Source organism: Cherax quadricarinatus, chromosome 38, assembly GCF_038502225.1.
Source record: "Cherax quadricarinatus isolate ZL_2023a chromosome 38, ASM3850222v1, whole genome shotgun sequence".
Lineage (NCBI taxonomy): Eukaryota > Metazoa > Arthropoda > Malacostraca > Decapoda > Parastacidae > Cherax > Cherax quadricarinatus.
Genome location: NC_091329.1, coordinates 15417660 through 15439228, shown reverse-complemented (window position 1 = coordinate 15439228; position 21569 = coordinate 15417660). Strand labels below are relative to the sequence as shown.

Genomic DNA, 21569 nt, shown 5'->3' with positions numbered 1-21569 from the left:
GGTCACCCCAAGATCTTTTTCCTTGAGTGAGGTCTGCAGTCTTTGTCCACCAAGACTATACTGTGTCTGCGGTCTTCTTTGCCCTTCCCCGATCTTCATGACTTTGCATTTGGCAGGGTTAAATTCAAGAAGCCAGTTGCTGGACCACATGTCCAGCCTGTCCAGGTCTCTTTGCAGTCCTGCCTCATCCTCGTCCGATTTAATTCTTCTCATCAACTTCACGTCATCTGCGAACAGGGACACTTCAGAGTCTATTCCTTCCATCATGTCGTTCACATATATAAAAAATAGCACTGGTCCTAGAACTGACCCCTGTGGGACCCCGCTCGTAACAGGCGCCCACTGTGATACCTCTTCACATACCATGACTCGTTGCTGCCTCCCTGTCAGGTATTCTCTTATCCATTGCAGTGCCCTCCCTTTTACGTGCGCCTGATCCTCCAGCTTCTGCACTAATCTCTTGTGGGGAACTGTGTCAAAGGCCTCCCTGCAGTCTAGGAAAACGCAATCTACCCACCCCTCTCTCTCGTGTCTTACTTCTGTTACCTTGTCATAAAACTCCAGGAGGTTTGTGATACAAGATTTGCCTTCCATGAACCCATGCTGGTTTTCATTTATAATCTTGTTCCTTTCCAGGTGTTCGACCACTCTCCTCCTGATAATCTTCTCCATGACTTTGCACACAATACATGTCAGAGACACAGGTCTGTAGTTTAGTGCCTCGTTTCTGTTTCCTTTCTTAAATATGGGACTACATTAGCTGTCTTCCATTTCTCAGGTAGTTGCCCAGTTTCAAGGGATGTGTTGAAGATTGTGGTTAGAGGCACGCACAGCATCTCTGCTCCTTCTCTAAGGACCCATGGGGAGATGTTGTCCGGTCCCATCGCCTTTGAGGTGTCAAGGTCACTTAAGAGCTTCTTCACCTCCTCCTCAGTTGTTTGTATGTCATCCAACACTTGTTGGTATATTTCCTCTTGATGTTCCCTTCTGTGCTGTCTTCCCACAGCCCTTCCTGTCTCTACTGTAAAAACTTCCTTAAATCTGTTCAGCTCCTCACATACCTCCTGATCATTTCTTGTGAGTTCTCCACCTTCTGTCCTTAATCTGATCACCTGGTCTTTGATTGTTGTCTTCCTCCTGATGTGGCTATACAACAGTTTCGGGTCAGTCTTGATTCTCGATGCTATGTCATTTTCATACTGTCGCTGGGCCTCCCTCCTTACCTGTGCGTACTCATTCCTGGCTCTGCGACTGATCTCCCTATTTTCGTGTGTTCTCTGCCTTCTGTACTTTTTCCATTCTCTATTGCACTTTGTTTTTGCCTCCTTACACCGTCGGGTAAACCAGGGGCTCGTTCTGGTCTTCCCGTTGTTACTGTTGCCCTTGGGAATAAACCTTTCCACTGCCTCCTTGCATTTTGTTGTTACATATTCCATCATTTCATTTACTGGCTTTCCTGCCAGTTCTCTGTCCCACTGGACCTCCCGCAGGAAGTTCTTCAACCCTATGTAGTCCCCTCTTTTATAGTCAGCCTTTTCCCATTGTGTGTGTGTGTGTTAGTTACCATTGTGTGTGTGTGTGTGTGTGTGTTAGTTACCATTGTGTGTGTGTGTGTGTGTGTGTGTGTGTGTGTGTGTGTGTGTTAGTTACCATTGTGTGTGTGTGTTAGTTACCATTGTGTGTGTGTGTGTGTGTGTGTGTTAGTTACCATTGTGTGTGTGTGTGTGTGTGTTAGTTACCATTGTGTGTGTGTGTTACGCCCTTTGTGCATAATTTAAGAAGGGTCAATTGATTAATGTGTAATTACGACTTTTTCACTTAGTATTATATTACTGGTTCCTTTATTCGTAGCTAAAATAAAGACTCCTAGTTTTATAATATTATCTGGCCATGAATTATTGATTTATTTCGTAAGATGTTTTGTGTTTATATGTTGAATTGCCTTGTGGTGGTTTATGCTTCACAAACTCACTCATTCCGAGGTGACGTCAAGCAAATGAGTTTTACTCATAGCAGTTCATTCTCACCTCCGGTAGAGAAAGCACCAAGACACGGAGCTCCCTTATTCTCTTGTTGCAAGTCTCAGGAGAACCTTTGAACCAGGATTCTTGGGTTCAACCAAGGTTGCTTGGATTACTTCAGTCACGGAATACTTGACGGGTTGCGTCTGTGCCGTCAGCTATATAATTGAAGCAATACACCACGTCTGAGTTCTCCAACTATTAGTCTCGTGTTGGTCTCGAACCAGTTCTAGCTGTAGTGTAAATAATTGATTGAGGAGGTGGTAAAGGCACCCTCTCTAGTGTTTCATTGATCTTGACTTTGATTATGAAACTACAGTGATTGTGTACATATGAATTTATAAGAAAAGGTATACCTAAATTTTATCAATTATTTAAATTACTGACTCTATAAGCTTAGTATTATACTGATTAAAACCAGATAAAGCATTATAGAACTTTTTTGCCTTATATTTATATATGTGTATTTGAAAAGAGTAAGAAGACCTGAGTGGATCTTCACCTGTTGTTACTAACGGGTCTCCTCTCTGAAAAGAAAGACTCGCAGTGTGTGTGTGTGTGTGTGTGTGTGTGTGTGTGTTAGTTACCATTGTGTGTGTTAGTTACCATTGTGTGTGTTAGTTACCATTGTGTGTGTGTGTTAGTTACCATTGTGTGTGTGTGTGTGTGTTAGTTACCATTGTGTGTGTTAGTTACCATTGTGTGTGTGTGTTAGTTACCATTGTGTGTGTGTGTGTGTTAGTTACCATTATGTGTGTGTGTGTGTGTGTGTGAGACTGTGTGTATACTCATCTAATTGTACTCGCCTAATTGTGGTTGCAGGGGTTGATTCACAGCTCAGCACAGAGTAGGCTTCTTCAGTTAAATACAGAGGAAGCAGTTGCGTGTCTATGTTGTACTCACCTATTTATGGTTGCAGGGGTCGAATCGCAGTTTCTGGCCTCGCCTCTTCGCTGGTCGCCACTGAGTCCCCTCCGTGCTCTAAGAGCTTTGTCGTACCTCTTAAAGCTATGCATGGATTTTGCCTGCACTACAACACTCTCCAGTGTGTGTGTGTGTGTGTGTGTGTGTGTGTGTGTGTGTGTGTGTGTTCAGGAAAAACCGTGACAATGTGACCGTGAATTAACAAGTGATATCTTCCCGACAGGTAACACGATCATGTGTGGTCGCTGGATGGCATCACCCACACCCCTGCCGTCTCTGCTGACGTTGCTGCTGTTGCTTCTGCTGCTGGATGTCACCACTATAGGTATGCTTTCTGCTGTAGATACCTACAGGTGCAAGAAAATCACGGGGGGGGGGGGGGGGAGTTGAATGATAGCCTAGGTCTTTCGTGTTGCAATCAACATATCATCAGGAGCTGGCAGTGTTGCAGAAATGAGTAGGAAGTTCAGGTAGATACGTAAGAGTCGTTCCCTTGAACGTTCCTACCTAGACTTCCTACTCATTTCTGCAAAATTGCAAGCTCTTGATGATATGTTGATTGCAACACGAAAGGCCTAGAGCAATCATTCAACTCCCCCCCCCATGGTTGTTTTGCATCTTGTATCGCTTGTTCGCGATTATTGCATACCTACAGGTATGAGCCATGTCCTTGCTGTGTCACTGGTCATTTGTGTGTCACTGGTAATCTCCGCACGTCTGTGTGCACCCACCCACCTGACACCCGGTCAACAATGAATGTTCAGTAACATCCCACTAGTTTCATCCGAAGACGTCTGGAGTGTACGTTTTTATGGCGTCATGATGAGACATGCAAACATTGGTAAGTCTGTCTCAGTGGAGTGTTTGTTATAGCCGATGGTGTAGATAGCGGAATATGCTGAGCGATAGTGGGCAGGTTACATAAACACATGTAGACTAGAGCTGGTTTTATTGTTTAGTGGGGTATACCAGGTAGACAGGGTAGAGTAGGGTAGCCCGGAGCCAAGATATCCAGGGTGGGAGCTGTGATGTTGTCAATTCAGTCTGTTGGCAGTCAGTGGGGACGAGGGCTCCAGGCGTGGGTAGACCTAGGTTCCTGCCCCCCCTCTCTCTCTCTCTCTCTCTCTCTCTCTCTCTCTCTCTCTCCTGTTCACTGAGTACATATTTGGGACTTTAAGGCGTTCCCGTTAATTTAAATGTTTTATTGGCTCTGTGTGGGCTGTAAATGATTTCTGTATCTTTTCCAGCTGTGATATCTTCCCTACCCTGTCAACACTGTTATGATAAATGCAACTTTGTATAATGTATATTCAATACACAGATGTGACAGTTGTCCCCTTCAATCAAGAATCGGGACTTTGTTGTGAGATCACCCTCATTAGTCACTTTTGGGTACAGGAAGGTCATTGACCTCTCGTAGATCATGTGTAATTCAAGGAAGGAAAAAGAGAAGTGAGTAAGAGCTGAAGCTGGAGACAGAGGCCGTCTCCTGGCTCTTTGGTGTAAGAGCTGGGGGAATTTTGGTAGAGGCAAGATTAAGGAGGCCTTGTAAGTGTAGTTCTCTGTATTCAGCTGGAGAAAACAAGTGATTTGAATAGTCACAGTTGGTATCATTTCCAGTGTTATGAAAGTTATCATTATCCACCCCATCATTTTCCTGACCGTCGGTACATTTGCCGTATTGGGTTCTATGGCAATAAGATCAGCTGACATTATTACACTCAGGTCCTTCACATATTCCTTTCGTTATATTTTGTGGTCTTGCGTTCTGTATACAGTGTCTCTTTTTGAGTGGTTTATTCTTTTTATATGAAAGCAGCTGGAACTTGTCACCATTAACTGTCATCTTATTCTCAACTGCCCACTGGAAGACTTTGCTCATGTCTTGTTACAACTTTTCACTATCTTTTACGGAGGTTATTTTCATGCTTATTTTGGTACAATTTGCAAATGAAGATGCAAAAACCGTGGTGAGTGTTTGTATTTATATCTGCTGTGAGGATGAGAAACAGCAAAGGCGCCAGGACTGTACCTTCGAGTAATGATCTTTTTACTTTAGTATTTCTGGATTTCGCTCTGCTTACTATTGTACTTCGTGTTTTATCAGAAAGTTGAATATCCACTTGCCTTCTTTCCGTTATACGTATGACCCTCATTTTAGGTGCAATCACTATGATTGTATTTGTTAGATACCTTTGCAAAATCCGTGTACACTACATCTGCGTCTTGATTTTCTTCCAAGGCCTCCGTAATCTTATCATAGCGGTTTAGTAGCTAATTTTGGTTATGGGCCAGTAGGCCTGCTGCCTCCTGACCCATACTAGGCAAGTCTTTTTCAAACCCAAACCTATTTACAAAAATTTTTGCCCAACTCCTTTTCATGTTGTGGACAGTCATTTGCTTTCCTGCTACAAACTTAATCCAGCCTGTGTTCTTGAGGCACTTGTCAAGTTGGCGAGATAGCATCCCAACATCAATGCCCGAGGCATTACAAGTTGATAACTTATCGTGCGTGTTAGATCTCGTGGGACATTCTTGTGGATGGGAAGCTGCCGTGGGAGGGGCCAAGTGAGCCGAGTAATGAGAGGGATTAGCGTGGAGGTTAGTGTGGTTCAAAAGATGATCTCTATTCAGCTCACACACACACAGCAGGTCGTTGATCTTGCCTGTGGAGAGGCTAGCCAAGGACATGATCCAGTACCACCTATTGTACATGACAATACTTGACAATTTTTATTATTATTATTATTATTATTATTATTATTGTTGTTGTTGTTGTTGTATTCATGGGTAAGTGATAAACTAATGGAAGTCACACACCTCCTGGGAATGGGTAGTAGTAGTCAGTTTGGATTCATATTCAGAACTCTTGCGTCACTGAGGTGAAGATGTGAGAAGTGAGGCGACGAGGAAAGGAAGAATTTGAAAGAAAGAGAAGTTTGATAAGAGCCTAATAACTCTTGAAAGGTTTAAATTAAATTTTAGACAACAAGAACAGAGAATAACAAACACACATAAAGAGAGACAAAGTCAGTTTCACAGATTTATTGATGAACGTAGCAAAAAACTCTTGTCAGTACGTCCCGGGGAGGAATTCTTTATGTATTTTTTGTATTGGTAATGCGTAGTACTGTACCAGTTACGTGGTACAGCTACTGTACTACTGTTATGTGGTACACCTACTGTACTACTGTTATGTGGTACACCTACTGTACCACTGTTATGTGGTACAGCTACTGTACCACTGTTATGTGGTACACCTACTGTACCTCTTATGTGGTAGAACTACTGTAGCTCTTATGTGGTACACCTACTGTACCACTGTTATGTGGTACAGCTACTGTACTACTGTTATGTGGTACACCTACTGTACCACTGTTATGTGGTACACCTACTGTACCACTGTTATGTGGTACAGCTACTGTACTACTGTTATGTGGTACACCTACTGTACCACTGTTGTGGTACAGCTACTGTACTACTGTTGTGTGGTACACCTACTGTACCACTGTTATGTGGTACAGCTACTGTACTACTGTTATGTGGTACAGCTACTGTACCACTGTTATGTGGTACACCTACTGTACCACTGTTATGTGGTACAGCTACTGTACCACTGTTATGTGGTACACCTACTGTACCACTGTTATGTGGTACAGCTACTGTACCACTGTTATGTGGTACAGCTACTGTACTACTGTTATGTGGTACAGCTACTGTACCACTGTTATGTGGTACAGCTACTGTACCACTGTTATGTGGTACAGCTACTGTACCACTGTTATGTGGTACAGCTACTGTACCACTGTTATGTGGTACAGCTACTGTACCACTGTTATGTGGTACAGCTACTGTACCACTGTTATGTGGTACAGCTACTGTACTACTGTTATGTGGTACAGCTACTGTACCACTGTTATGTGGTACAGCTACTGTACTACTGTTATGTGGTACACCTACTGTACCACTGTTATGTGGTACAGCTACTGTACTACTGTTATGTGGTACAGCTACTGTACTACTGTTATGTGGTACACCTACTGTACCACTGTTATGTGGTACACCTACTGTACCACTGTTATGTGGTACACCTACTGTACCACTGTTATGTGGTACAGCTACTGTACCACTGTTATGTGGTACAGCTACTGTACTACTGTTATGTGGTACAGCTACTGTACCTCTTATGTGGTACACCTACTGTACCACTGTTATGTGGTACATCTATTGTACCTCTTTTATTTGGTACAGCTACTGTACCACTGTTATGTGGTACAGCTACTGTACCACTGTTATGTGGTACATCTATTGCACCCTTTTATTTGGTACAGCTACTGTACTTCTGTTATGTGATACTGAACCACTATTGTGTGGTACTGTGCCAATGTTATGTGATACTGTACCACTGTTATGTGGTACTGTGCCAATGTTATGTGATACTATACCACTGTTATGTGGCATTGTACCACTTATGTGGCATTGAACCACTGTTATGTAATACTGTACCACTGTTATGTGACAGCTTGATACACAGCTTACGTAGGATCATAGCTGCTAAAGCTTTGAAAAGAGATCATGTTTATGTTGGTATCGCCACATGTGTGTGTGTGTGTGTGTTTCTCTACACTTTCCTAGTTCTGGTGTGAGGTCGGGCAGCAGGAGCGATGATCACATAAATAGATTTATGAACCCCCAACTCCATTTTGGATCAGCTGTTGATTATTCCGGGGGTCATTGCCCCCTCAGCCTGATCAGTCAGGCTGTTACTACTAGCAACACATAGACCAGCGGGCACACCACAGCCTGGTTGTTTAGCAGCTGTTTGAAGCTCTGAGAGGACAAGACATGGTAGTGGAGATTTCAATTGAAGGCGACAGGTGATCCAACCACCACAGTAGTAGTGAGTGTAGTGATCCAACCATCACAGTAATAGTGATCCAACCACCACAGCAGTAGTGAGAGTGTAGTGATCCAACCATCACAGTAATAGTGATCCAACCACCACAGCAGTAGTGAGAGTGTAGTGATCCAACCACCACAGTAGTAGTGATCCAACCACCACAGCAGTAGTGAGAGTGTAGTGATCCAACCACCACAGTAGTAGTGATCCAACCACCACAGCAGTAGTGAGAGTGTATTGATCCAACCACCACAGCAGTAGTGAGTGTAGTGATCCAACCATCGCAGTAATAGTGATCCAACCACCACAGCAGTAGTGAGTATAGTGATCCAACCACCACAGTAGTGATCCAACCACCATAGCAGTAGTGAGAGTGTAGTGATCCAACTACCACAGTAGTAGTGATCCAACCACCACAGCAGTAGTGAGAGTGTAGTGATCCAACCACCACAGCAGTATTGAGAGTGTAGTGATCCAACCACCACAGTAGTAGTGAGAGTGTAGTGATCCAACTACCACAGTAGTAGTGATCCAACCACCACAGCAGTATTGAGAGTGTAGTGATCCAACCACCACAGCAGTATTGAGAGTGTAGTGATCCAACCACCACAGTAGTAGTGAGTGTAGTGATCCAACTACCACAGTAGTAGTGATCCAACCACCACAGCAGTATTGAGAGTGTAGTGATCCAACCACCACAGCAGTATTGAGAGTGTAGTGATCCAACCACCACAGCAGTATTGAGAGTGTAGTGATCCAACCACCACAGCAGTATTGAGAGTTTAGTGATCCAACCACCACAGTAGTAGTGAGAGTGTAGTGATCCAACTACCACAGTAGTAGTGATCCAACCACCACAGCAGTATTGAGAGTGTAGTGATCCAACCACCACAGCAGTATTGAGAGTGTAGTGATCCAACCACCACAGCAGTATTGAGAGTGTAGTGATCCAACCACCACAGTAGTAGTGAGAGTGTAGTGATCCAACCACCACAGTAGTAGTGATCCAACCACCACAGTAGTAGTGAGAGTGTAGTGATCCAACCACCACAGTAGTAGTGATCCAACCACCACAGTAGTAGTGATCCAACCACCACAGCAGTAGTGAGAGTGTATTGATCCAACCACCACAGTAGTAGTGAGAGTGTAGTGATCCAACCACCACAGTAGTAGTGAGAGTGTAGTGATCCAACCACCACAGTAGTAGTGAGAGTGTAGTGATCCAACCACCACAGCAGTATTGAGAGCGTAGTGATCCAGCAACTACAGTAGTAATGAGTGTAGTGATCCAACCACCACAGCAGTAGTGAAAGTGTAGTGATCCAACCACCACAGTAGTAGTGAGAGTGTATTGATCCAACCACCACAGTAGTAGTGAGAGTGTATTGATCCAACCACCACAGCAGTAGTGAGAGTGTAGTGATCCAACCACCACAGTAGTAGTGAGAGTGTAGTGATCCAACCACCACAGTAGTAGTGAGAGTGTAGTGATCCAACCACCACAGTAGTAGTGAGAGTGTATTGATCCAACCACCACAGCAGTAGTGAGAGTGTAGTGATCCAACCACCACAGCAGTAGTGAGAGTGTAGTGATCCAACCACCACAGCAGTAGTGAGAGCGTAGTGAGCCAACCACCACAGTAGTAGTGAGAGTGTATTGATCCAACCACCACAGTAGTAGTGAGAGTGTATTGATCCAACCACCACAGCAGTAGTGAGAGTGTAGTGATCCAACCACCACAGCAGTAGTGAGAGTGTAGTGATCCAACCACCACAGCAGTAGTGAGAGCGTAGTGATCCAGCAACTACAGTAGTAATGAGTGTAGTGATCCAACCACCACAGCAGTAGTGAAAGTGTAGTGAGCCAACTATCACAGTAGTGGTGAGAAAGCAATGATCTAACCACCACAGCAGTAGTGAAAGTGTAGTGAGCCAACTATCACAGTAGTGGTGAGAAAGCAATGATCTAACCACCACAGCAGTAGTGAGAGTGTAGTGATCCAACCACCACAGTAGTGGTGAGAGTGTAATGATCCAACAACCACCACAGTAGTAGTGAGAGTGTAGTGATCCAGCCACTACTATTGTGGTGGATGAATCACTGTACCAGCACTAGAGACCACTACAACCTCCTCTAACTTCCTAACTGATCTCTCCTTTCCTTACTTGTAGGATCATGCTGGTTAACCCCCGCTGGCTTCACCAGACTGGGTTAGTCTTAACAGATTAAATTTAGTGGAGTCTGTCCTTATTACGGCTGACGAGAGATTTGTGAGATAATGTGAGATTTGTGGTGTATTGTGTGAGATTTGTGGTGTATTGTGTGAGATTTGTGGTGTATTGTGTAAGATTTGTGGTGCATTTTGTGAGATTTTTGGTGTATTTTGTTAGATTTGTGGTGTATTGTGTGAGATTTGTGGCTTGTGTGAGATTTGTGACGTATTGTGTGAGATTTGTAGTTTGTGTGAGATTTGTGACGTATTCTGTGAGATTTGTGGTGTATTTTGTGAGATTTGTGTTTCAACCACTGAGATACTCTATTAACTAATGTCAACAATTCTTTGTATTGGTATTTGCCAATGATAACACTTTTCAAATCACTTGTCCTCAGTTGGAATATTGCTCAATGTTGGCGGCCCCGTTCAGGGCAGGAGAAATATCAGAGTTGGAACAGATACTGGGATTGTTTACGGCCTGCATAGATCCAAAAAGGCTTTTAAATTATAGAAAACGTCTTCAAGTCACAAACATGTATTCAGTGGAGCGGAAAAGAGAGAGATACATGATAATATATACCTGGACAGTGCTTGAGGGCCTGGTCTCAAATCTGCACACTGCCATGGCAACGTACTGGAGTGAGATATACGGAAGTGCAAAATAAACACAATGAAAAGCAGGGGTGCCGTGGGTACAATAAGGGAACACTGTATCAACATCCGTGCCCCCAGACTATTCAACATCTTACCAGAAGATATCAGAAACACTGCTGGGACAAGGTAGAAGTTTCAAGAGGAAATTGGACACGTATCTTCACCATGTGCCAGATCAACCAGACTGTGATTGATACATGGGTGGGCGGACCACTAGCTTGTCTGGTTAACCAGGAAAGCACCAGACAAGCCCTGTCTATGGCCGGGCTCTGGGAGTAAAAAAGACTCGGAGCTCATCAAGGGTAAAGATATGTAAAGAAGTCGTTCGTAAGTCGGAAGGTCAGTAATACAACGAGTTTGTAAGCCGGAGGATGTGTTGTAAAGAGGAATCCACCCGCACTAAAACACTTACACGTGTACGCTCGCGCAAGAACGTACACGTACACTCATGTGTATCCTGGCGCAAGCACGTACACACACACTCATGAGTACGCTGGCGCAAGCACATACATACACACGTGTACACACGTTAAACACGCGTATACACACACGACAGGGAGGCAGCAACGAGTCATGGTACGTGAAGAGGTATCACAGTGGGCGCCTGTTACGAGCGGGGTCCCACAGGGGTCAGTTCTAGGACCAGTGCTATTTTTGATATATGTGAACGACATGATGGAAGGAATAGACTCTGAAGTGTCCCTGTTCGCAGATGACGTGAAGTTGATGAGAAGAATTAAATCGGACGAGTATGAGGCAGGACTGCAAAGAGACCTGGACAGGCTGGACATGTGGTCCAGCAACTGGCTTCTCGAATTCAATCCAGCCAAATGCAAAGTCATGAAGATTGGGGAGGGGCAAAGAAGACCGCAGACAGAGTATAGGCTAGGTGGACAAAGACTACAGACCTCACTCAGGGAGAAAGACCTTGGGGTGACCATAACACCGAGCACATCACCGGAGGCACACATCAACCAAATAACCGCTGCAGCATACGGGCGCCTGACAAACCTGAGAATAGCGTTCCGATACCTTAATAAGGAATCGTTCAAGACACTGTACACTGTGTATGTTAGGCCCATACTGGAGTATGCAGCACCAGTCTGGAACCCACACCTGGTCAAGCACGTCAAGAAGTTAGAGAAAGTACAAAGGTTTGCAACAAGGCTAGTCCCAGAGCTCAAGGGAATGTCGTACGAGGAAAGGTTAAGGGAAATCGGACTGACGACACTGGAGGACAGAAGGGTCAGGGGAGACATGATAACGACATACAATATACTGCGGGGAATAGACAAGGTGGACAGAGATAGGATGTTCCAGAGAGGGGACACAGGGACAAGGGGTCACAACTGGAAGCTGAAGACTCAGACGAGTCACAGGGACGTTAGGAAGTATTTCTTCAGTCATAGAGTTGTCAGCAAGTGGAATAGCCTAGCAAGTGAAGTAGTGGAGGCAGGAACCATACATAGTTTTAAGAAGAGGTATGACAAAGCTCAGGAAGCAGAGAGAGAGAGAGGATCCAGTAGCGATCAGTGAAGAGGCGGGGTCAGGAGCTGAGTCTCGACCCCTGCAACCGCAATTAGGTGAGTACAATTAGGTGAGTACACACACACACGTGTATACTGGCACAAGCATGTACACACTCGCGCACGCACTCACAAATCCTCTGACAGATTTAATGACAAGAAATCGAGACTAATATAAAGCTTGCCTTAAATTAACTCTAATATATTACGTTTACACCGTCATGTTTAAAGAGAGAGAGATAACGAGTGTGTGGATGATTGTGTGTATGGTGGCGATGTATGTAGTTCCTCGTTAGTGTGTATGTGCTCACCTATATGTGAATGTGTGTGTGTGTGTGTGTGTGTGTGTGTTTGTGTATGTGTGTGTGTGTGTGTGTGTGTGTGTGTGTGTGTGTGTGTGTGTGTGTGTGTATGTGTGTATGTCTGTGTGTGTGTGTGTGTATGACAGGCTGGTTAATGGGGTTTAAAATCTATCGACTACCATAGGGAGGGTCATTCAAGCAGTGTGTAACCTGATCGCCACTAGTCATGAACACCTTAATTAATACCAAAAATAAGGATTAAAGTTCTCAGTGTACATTCACTGAAGGACATGCACACATCTTGGGGTATATATCCAGTGTATGATTGTATGTGTGTATGCGCTCTCTCACTTGGAGAATTGCTCGGTGTTGACGGCCCCGTTCAGGGCATGAGCAATATCAGAGCTTTCTATATCTTATCTTCCTATGTCTTATCTTACCTTCCTATGTCTAATCTTACCTTTCTATGTCTTATCTTACCTTTCCATGTCTTATTTTACCTTCCTATGTCTTATATTATCTTCCTATGTCCTATCTTACCTTCCTATATGTTACGTAAGCTCGCTGCATCTGAGTATATTTACACTGAAGGATACACACCTCTCAGTTGAAATAGACCGCTGTGACACACATTGCTAGGATGTTTGTAAGTCATTGATGGAGAACCAATGATGACACTGAGAACACATGTGTGGATAAGGATGTTGGCCCCCTTCCCGTCCCCTGGTTATGGACCGGGCCGCGGGGGCGTTGATTCCCAAAACACCCTCCAGGTATACTCCCCCGTGACTCTTCCCCCCCTCCCTGTTCATTCTCCGGATGATGATGACTTGTGTGTTGTGGCTTTTCTGCACAAACATCTGTCAGTCCAGGTGTTGCTACACACACATACACACAACTGTCAGACCAGGTGTTGTTGCACCTGTGTCGCGCTGTTCCTTCTGTATTGTCCCCCTCACACACACACACACACACACACACTGGTGGAGGGTACATGCCGAGAGGAGGACCCGGTTATTAGCTATTCACGGGGGTGGGGAACCTTTAACAGGTTGCCTTTTTTTTTTTATTTTCCTCTAACTTTTAGATTTTATGTCGCTCTTAACTCGAGAACGCTTCATCCAGTACTTGTGTGCATTAACGAGGGCTAAGTTCTTGGAAGAACTGGCATGTTCACGTGTCCCATGACTGAAGTTGTTGAACTTTTAAAGAACAAGAAGGCAGAATACCGTGACTGGAACAATATATAGATAACCCGCACATAGGAGAGAGGAGGTTACGACGGCATTTGGGTCCGACTTGGACCATTTACAAAGTCGCGTTTTTTCAAATTCAAATTCAAATTCAAAGTTTATTCTCTATAAGTCATACTTAGTAAGTTGTCCGAGTCTGACCGAAACGTCGTCGTAACCTCTTCTCTCCTATGTGCTAGTTATTTGTGTATGGTTGAAGTTATCTCAGCTATTCCCGGCATCCTGGAATGGCTGAGAAAACTTCCAAAAACCTCAGTGGCGGAGCTTCAAACATTAACAAAAGTTGCCAGAAAATACGACGGTGGTGGAGAATAAAGCACTAGCCCGTAGGAGGAGATCTGACCAGTTTACCTGTTAAATTGTGTGATTTTTTTTATTCCCGTTAAATCACGTTAAATAATTTTGTAGTTTACCTCTTCTGAACGACTTCAGTAGTTACTGACTGGTGCATCTTAGTCAGGATAGTAACTGTTATGTTTAGTTTACGTCCAAAAAATTTTGTGGGTGTAGTGAAACTATAAAAACACTTGGAATCATTGGAATCCTTACTGGAGAATGACTCAGCCGATCGGCTGCAAACTTTCATCACTGGCGTGGCTTCCTGAACACAAGATTCACGCTGCTACTTCCTGCCATAAGTCACAGTGTACATTTGTATTGAATAAATAGTGATATTCTTTTTTATTCACTAAAGAATTCTTGTGATTGGCTTCAATCAGATTGACTTCGATAATAAAGATGGTACACTATCTTTCTTATCTGTCTCTGAATCAAACAACAACAAGAAAAGTATGTTTATTGCCAGGACAGAGTATGAAGGTATATGATTGTTGAAAATGACGTAAAATACCAATAAGTTGAAGATTAAGACACATGTACAACAGTTGGGTATCTTTATTGACGAAACGTTTCGCTTACACAGTAGGCTTCTTCAGTCAAATACAAAGGAAGCAGTAGTAGTAAAATGAAGATGATGTAATCAGTGTGTCAACCTTGGAGAGAAAAGTATATGAGATGGTCAGTCCCTCAGCCTGGAGAAGAGTTCAGCTCCACGGAGCTCTACTTATTAGTGGAGAACGCCTTATTCATTAGGCTTAAAATTTCCAACGCTTGTGTGACATACTTAGGGGAGGGTTGATGTTAATGGAGTGGGTAGCTACTACGGTATAGTATTATTTTACATTATTGCATTACTTTACCATTGATGCTGGTAAGGGGTTCTTGATCCAAGGAACTGGACTTGTCTTCCCTATGTTTGGATCAAATTTTAATGTCTCCCATTCCACAGGCGCTATATGATCCCTACGGGTCATATAAAGTCCACTAACCAGCACCGTTATTTGTGTTCCAGGCGCCGAGTTCGGTATCGGGTTCACCCGCTGGCCGGAGTCGGTAGTGGCTGCGGTACCCGGAACGCAAGTTCGACTTCCCTGCGCCACCAACGTCACCGCTGAGAAGATTTCCTGGCAATACAACCATCACTTCTTGCTGGCCGACACCCCTAGCGACGTCCCCGCCGCCGCCGCAGCCGCCCACCTCCAGAGGGCGCCGCCGTTTGAGGTCCACGAGACGAAGAACGGCAGCGAATTGGTGGTGAATCTAGAGCGGCGGGAAGGACAGTATCGTCACCAACTGGGGCTGTACCAGGTGCGTCCTTACTGTGTGGCACTGTAGGCTCGCTCCTCCGTTTGTGGTAATAATAATAATAATAATAATAATAATAATAATATTCTTATTATTCTTGTTAAAATTTCTTTTTTCTTCTTCTTCTTCTTCTTCTTCTTCTTATTTTTGGTTGGTGTTATTTTTATTATTATTATTACATATTATTTTTGTTTTTGTTTATCATTATTATTGTTTATTGTAATTACCTATTATTATTATTATTATTATTATTATTATTATTATTATTATTATTATTACAAAGCAGCGCTAAGCTTGTCTGAGTCATACATGGTCTGGGGAAGGTAAGGTAGTGAGGGTTGTTGGGGGGGGGGGTAGTATGAGTTCCTGGGATGAAGAGTCCTTCACAGTCAAGGTTTAAAAGAACACTTGAGGTTTAAACCTGTGTCCCGAGGCTCATAAAACATGAGTTTCATTAATGATATTGGTACACTGTGCCAGTACTAGTACCATCGCCAGTACTAGTACCATCACCAGTATCAGTACCAGTATCATCACTAGAACCAATACCGTCATCAGCATCAGTACAATACCTTACCTTTGATATATATTTGATGAGTTTCGAGAGTTTTCCTACTGTCACAGCCCGGCCCTGAGCCAGGGTCGTTTGGTGCTTGCCTGGTCAACCAGGTTGTTACTGCTGGCGGCCCGCTGTTCCACATATTCATCACAGCCAAGTTAATCTGGCACTTAATGAAGATTCTTGTCCAGTTTCCTCTTGAAGACTTCTACACTTGTCTCAGCAGTGTTTCTGATATCTTCTGGTAAGATGTTGAATAATCTGGGACCACGGATGTTGATACAGTGTTTTTTTTTATTGTGCCCACGGCTCCTCTGCTTTTTACTGGGTTTATTTTACACCTCCTCCTATATCTCGTTCCAGTATGTTGTTATGGCAGTGTGTAGATTTGGGACTAGGCCCTCAGGCACCTTCCACGTATATATTATCATGTATCTCCTCCGCTGCAGTGAGTTCATATTTAGGACTTGCAGAAGCTCCCAGTAATTTAAATGATTTATTGGCTTTGTGCGTGTCGTAAATGATCTCTGTATTTGTTCCAGCTCTGATATCTCTCCCACCCTGAAAGGGGCCGTCAGCACTGAACAATACTTTAAACGGGAGATCACCAGCGATTTAATTAGTGTCATCATTGGCCTGTTTTCCTTGTTTTGAAGGTTCTCATTATCCATCCCGTCATCTTCCTCACTGTCGTGACATTTGCTTTATTGTGTTATTTAACAGAAAGGTCAGCCGACATTATTACTCCCAACTCTCTCACGTGTTCCTTACATGCTGTTTGATGGTCCTCTTGAGTTTTGTATACAATGTCCCTTTTGAGTTCAATTCTTTATCTAAGTTGCTGGAATTTATCAGTATTTAACGTCATGTTGCTTTCCACTGCCGAATGGAAAATCCTATTTATACCTTCCTGCAGTTTTTTTCGGTGTCGTCTACCAAGGTGATTTTCATGCTTATTTTGATATCATCCACAAATGATGATACTAAACTGTGGCGAGTGTTTTTATATATGTCTGCTACGAGCATAAGAAACAGTAGAGGCGCCAGAACCATGACAGTACCAGTACCATCATCAGCACTAATAGCATTACCAGTACTGTACTGGTCGGTGATGATACTGGTATTTGCACTGTACAAATACCAGTACCATTCTGTTATATACCACACTTTTTAATTGGACTCTAACACAGAAGGCTTGTTACAGTGCTCCTCTATTTTATTCTGTTCTATTCTATTATGCTTTTCTATCACACATGAATAAAGCCTGTTACACAAACAGAATGAAGAGTCCAGCTTGAACCTTCCTCCATGTATGGTACAACAGTGTTAATAGTTTGAAGCCGAGCAGAAGAGGTGTTTCTCAACGTTTGAAGGCAGACTTTACTGGAAGTAAAAATATAATTCTAACAGCCACTCTTAGGTATAATTTTTTTTTTCGGGGGAAGAGGGGATACCAAATAGATGCTGTCACCTGAAGTAATGGATGTGGTGTCAGTTATGTGTGTGCGTGATGCAAACACGATGCAGTATCTCCCTCATCAATGTATACATCAACGTTCATTATCCTATCTGTCCGTCGCCATCAATCTTACGAGGCAGCCAGGGATACCAGGACTGTTAACTCTCAGCCATCAAGCCTTAAATGGGCTACCTTAACTGAGAAACTGTCCAGTAGATGGCGTGAGAAAACTGTGAAAAAGATTGCGACTGGTTTTATAAACAAGGAGTCTTGAAGACTGGAGTGTTATTACAGTGAACAAAACGTACATAACTGCTAACACGATGAACAAACAATACATAACTGTTAACACAGTAAAGGAAACACTACTACGTAACGTAGACTTAAAAATCTAATCACTCTAGTTATCTGTGAGGAATACACCCGGGTGAGTATGGTAAGGAAGGAAAGTTAGGCTGACCCAGGAGTGTTGGGGATGGGCGTCTTTGGGATGTGTGGTAATAGACGGAAGGAAGGAGAGGTCCTCGGTATGTGGTAATGAAGGGTAGGCTCTCCTGTTTATGTGGTATTGATGGGGAGGGTAGTACCGTGTTCTGAGTGCTTTACAATGTTTAGATTAACTTTGAGCCAAAGTGGTTAGTTTACTGTGCACCCCATATCCATCCAGTGGAGTGCACAGTAAACTGAACTTTGCTCAGATCTTTGCAACACAGTTGTCTTCAAAGATTTGTTAAGTTACACCATGACTTCACCTTACGAAAACAGGCAAAGTAAATGCGATAGTAATTATGGACAAGGTACCTGGAGATACCTGGAGAGAGTTCCGGGGGTCAACGCCCCCGCGGCCCGGTCTGTGACCAGGCCTCCTTAGGTCAGTGTCCCAGGATGCGACCCACACCAGTCGACTAACACCCAGGTACCCATTTTACTGATGGGGAACATAGACAACAGGTTGAAAGAAACACGTCCAATGTTTCTACTCTGGCTGGGAATCGAACCCAGGCCCTCACCGTGTGAAGCGAGAGCGTTAACCACCAGACCACCAGAGCCCAGGTAGACTATAGGACAAAAATAACATATTATTAAAAAACAGAGGAACTGACGAGCCCCTTTTAACTGTCTCTCCTCACCACCAGCAGAAGAAAACAAAAATGAAAGAAGAGTTGAGACTTGTGCAACAGAGAGTAGAGGAAGTTGACTCTTGGGAGAATGTACACTTGTACACACTTAAGAAATACTGAATATTTTCTTTTCCTTTACATCAGCATTTATATGTAGTTGTTACATACCTGACTAAGTCTCTTTACTGCACCTTAGTTTCTTCCCCGGTCGTTTATGTTATCTCTCTGCTTGTTATCTCTCTGCTTGTTAGCTCTCTACTTGTTATCTCTCTGCTTGTTAGCTCTCTACTTGTTATCTCTCTGCTTGTTAGCTCTCTGCTTGTTATCTCTCTGCTTGTTATCTCTCTGCTTGTTAGGTCTCTGCTTGTTAGCTCTCTACTTGTTATCTCTCTGCTTGTTATCTCTCTGCTTGTTATCTCTCTGCTTGTTATCTCTCTGCTTGTTAGCTCTCTGCTTGTTATCTCTCTGCTTGTTATCTCTTTGCTTGTTATCTCTCTGCTTGTTATCTCTCTGCTTGTTATCTCTCTGCTTGTTATCTCTCTGCTTGTTATCTCTCTGCTTGTTATCTCTCTGCTTGTTATCTCTCTGCTTGTTATCTCTCTGCTTGTTATCTCTCTGCTTGTTATCTCTCTGCTTGTTAGCTCTCTGCTTGTTATCTCTCTGCTTGTTATCTCTTTGCTTGTTATCTCTCTGCTTGTTATCTCTCTGCTTGTTATCTCTCTGCTTGTTATCTCTCTGCTTGTTATCTCTCTGCTTGTTAGCTCTCTACTTGTTATCTCTCTGCTTGTTATCTCTCTGCTTGTTATCTCTCTGCTTGTTATCTCTCTGCTTGTTATCTCTCTGCTTGTTATCTCTCTGCTTGTTATCTCTCTGCTTGTTATCTCTCTACTTGTTATCTCTCTGCTTGTTAGCTCTCTGCTTGTTATCTCTCTGCTTGTTATCTCTCTGCTTGTTATCTCTCTGCTTGTTATCTCTCTACTTGTTATCTCTCTGCTTGTTATCTCTCTGCTTGTTATCTCTCTGCTTGTTATCTCTCTGCTTGTTATCTCTCTGCTTGTTATCTCTCTGCTTGTTATCTCTCTGCTTGTTATCTCTCTGCTTGTTAGCTCTCTGCTTGTTAGCTCTCTGCTTGTTATCTCTCTGCTTGTTATCTCTCTACTTGTTATCTCTCTGCTTGTTATATTTCTTATTAGTTTCCATCACTGGCTGTCAGTAAGACGTGGGATTAATTTTCTGGCCTCGGGATCATTTATAAATTAGGCCCAGCAGGGGTTTAAAATCTAATTACTTGTACTAGTCTTCCATGCCCTCTCCTATACCCTCTCTACCATGCTCACACCTATACCCCCTCTACCATGCCCACTCCTATACCTCTCTCTACTATGCCAACTCCTATACCCCCTCTACTATGCCCACTCCTATACCCTTTCTGCCATGCCCACTCCTATGCCCCCTCAACTCTGCCCACTCCTATACCTTGTCTACTATGCCCACTCCTATACCCTCTACTGTGCCCACTCCTATACCCCCACCTGTGTTGTACTGAGTATCAACCACCTGTGTTGTACGGTATGTCAACCACCTGTGTTGTACTGTATGTCAACCGCCTGTGTTGTATTGTATGTCAACCACCTGTCTTGTACTTTGTATCAACCACCTGTGTTGAAAAACCATACCCCCGGCCGGGATTGAACCCGCGGTCATAGAGTCTCAAAACTCCAGCCCGTCACCTGTGTTGTACTGTATCAACCACCTGTGTTGTACTGTTTCTCAAGCACCTATGTTGTACTGGGTACCAATCACTTGTATTGTACTGAGTACCAACCACCTGTGTTGTACTGAGTAACAGCCACCTGTGTTGTACTGAGTACCAACCACCTGTGTTGTACTGAGTACCAACCACCTGTGTTGTACTGAGTATCAACCACCTGTGTTGTACTGAGTATCAACCACCTGTGTTGTACTGAGTACCAACCACCTGTGTTGTACTGAGTACCAACCACCTGTGTTGTACTGAGTACCAACCACCTGTGTTGTACTGAGTACCAACCACCTGTGTTGTACTGAGTATCAACCACCTGTGTTGTACTGAGTACCAACCACCTGTGTTGTACTGAGTACCAACCACCTGTGTTGTACTGAGTACCAACCACCTGTGTTGTACTGAGTACCAACCACCTGTGTTGTACTGAGTACCAACCACCTGTGTTGTACTGAGTACCAACCACCTGTGTTGTACTGTGTACCAACCACCTGTGATGTACTGAGTACCAACCACCTGTGATGTACTGAGTACCAACCACCTGTGATGTACTGAGTACCAACCACCTGTGATGTACTGAGTACCAACCACCTGTGATGTACTGAGTACCAACCACCTGTGATGTACTGAGTACCAACCACCTGTGATGTACTGAGTACCAACCACCTGTGATGTACTGAGTACCAACCACCTGTGATGTACTGAGTACCAACCACCTGTGATGTACTGAGTACCAACCACCTGTGTTGTACTGAGTACCAACCACCTGTGATGTACTGAGTACCAACCACCTGTGATGTACTGAGTACCAACCACCTGTGATGTACTGAGTACCAACCACCTGTGTTGTACTGAGTACCAACCACCTGTGATGTACTGAGTACCAACCACCTGTGATGTACTGAGTACCAACCACCTGTGATGTACTGAGTACCAACCACCTGTGATGTACTGAGTACCAACCACCTGTGATGTACTGAGTACCAACCACCTGTGATGTACTGAGTACCAACCACCTGTGATGTACTGAGTACCAACCACCTGTGATGTACTGAGTACCAACCACCTGTGATGTACTGAGTACCAACCACCTGTGATGTACTGAGTACCAACCACCTGTGATGTACTGAGTACCAACCACCTGTGTTGTACTGAGTACCAACCACCTGTGTTGTACTGAGTACCAACCACCTGTGATGTACTGAGTACCAACCACCTGTGATGTACT

The 21569-nt window shown here is 43.8% G+C and overlaps 1 protein-coding gene across 1 annotated transcript in view; it reads left to right on the top strand.

Moving 5' to 3' along the window:
• The window catches only part of LOC128693022 (interference hedgehog), a 208879-nt gene that overhangs the window by 143418 nt on the left and 43892 nt on the right, over positions 1–21569 (top strand). Inside the window, exons 2-3 of the mRNA XM_053782486.2 lie at positions 3169–3270; positions 15148–15443. Coding sequence (XP_053638461.2) covers positions 3169–3270; positions 15148–15443 — 398 coding nt within the window. The remainder of the gene's footprint in view (positions 1–3168; positions 3271–15147; positions 15444–21569) is intronic.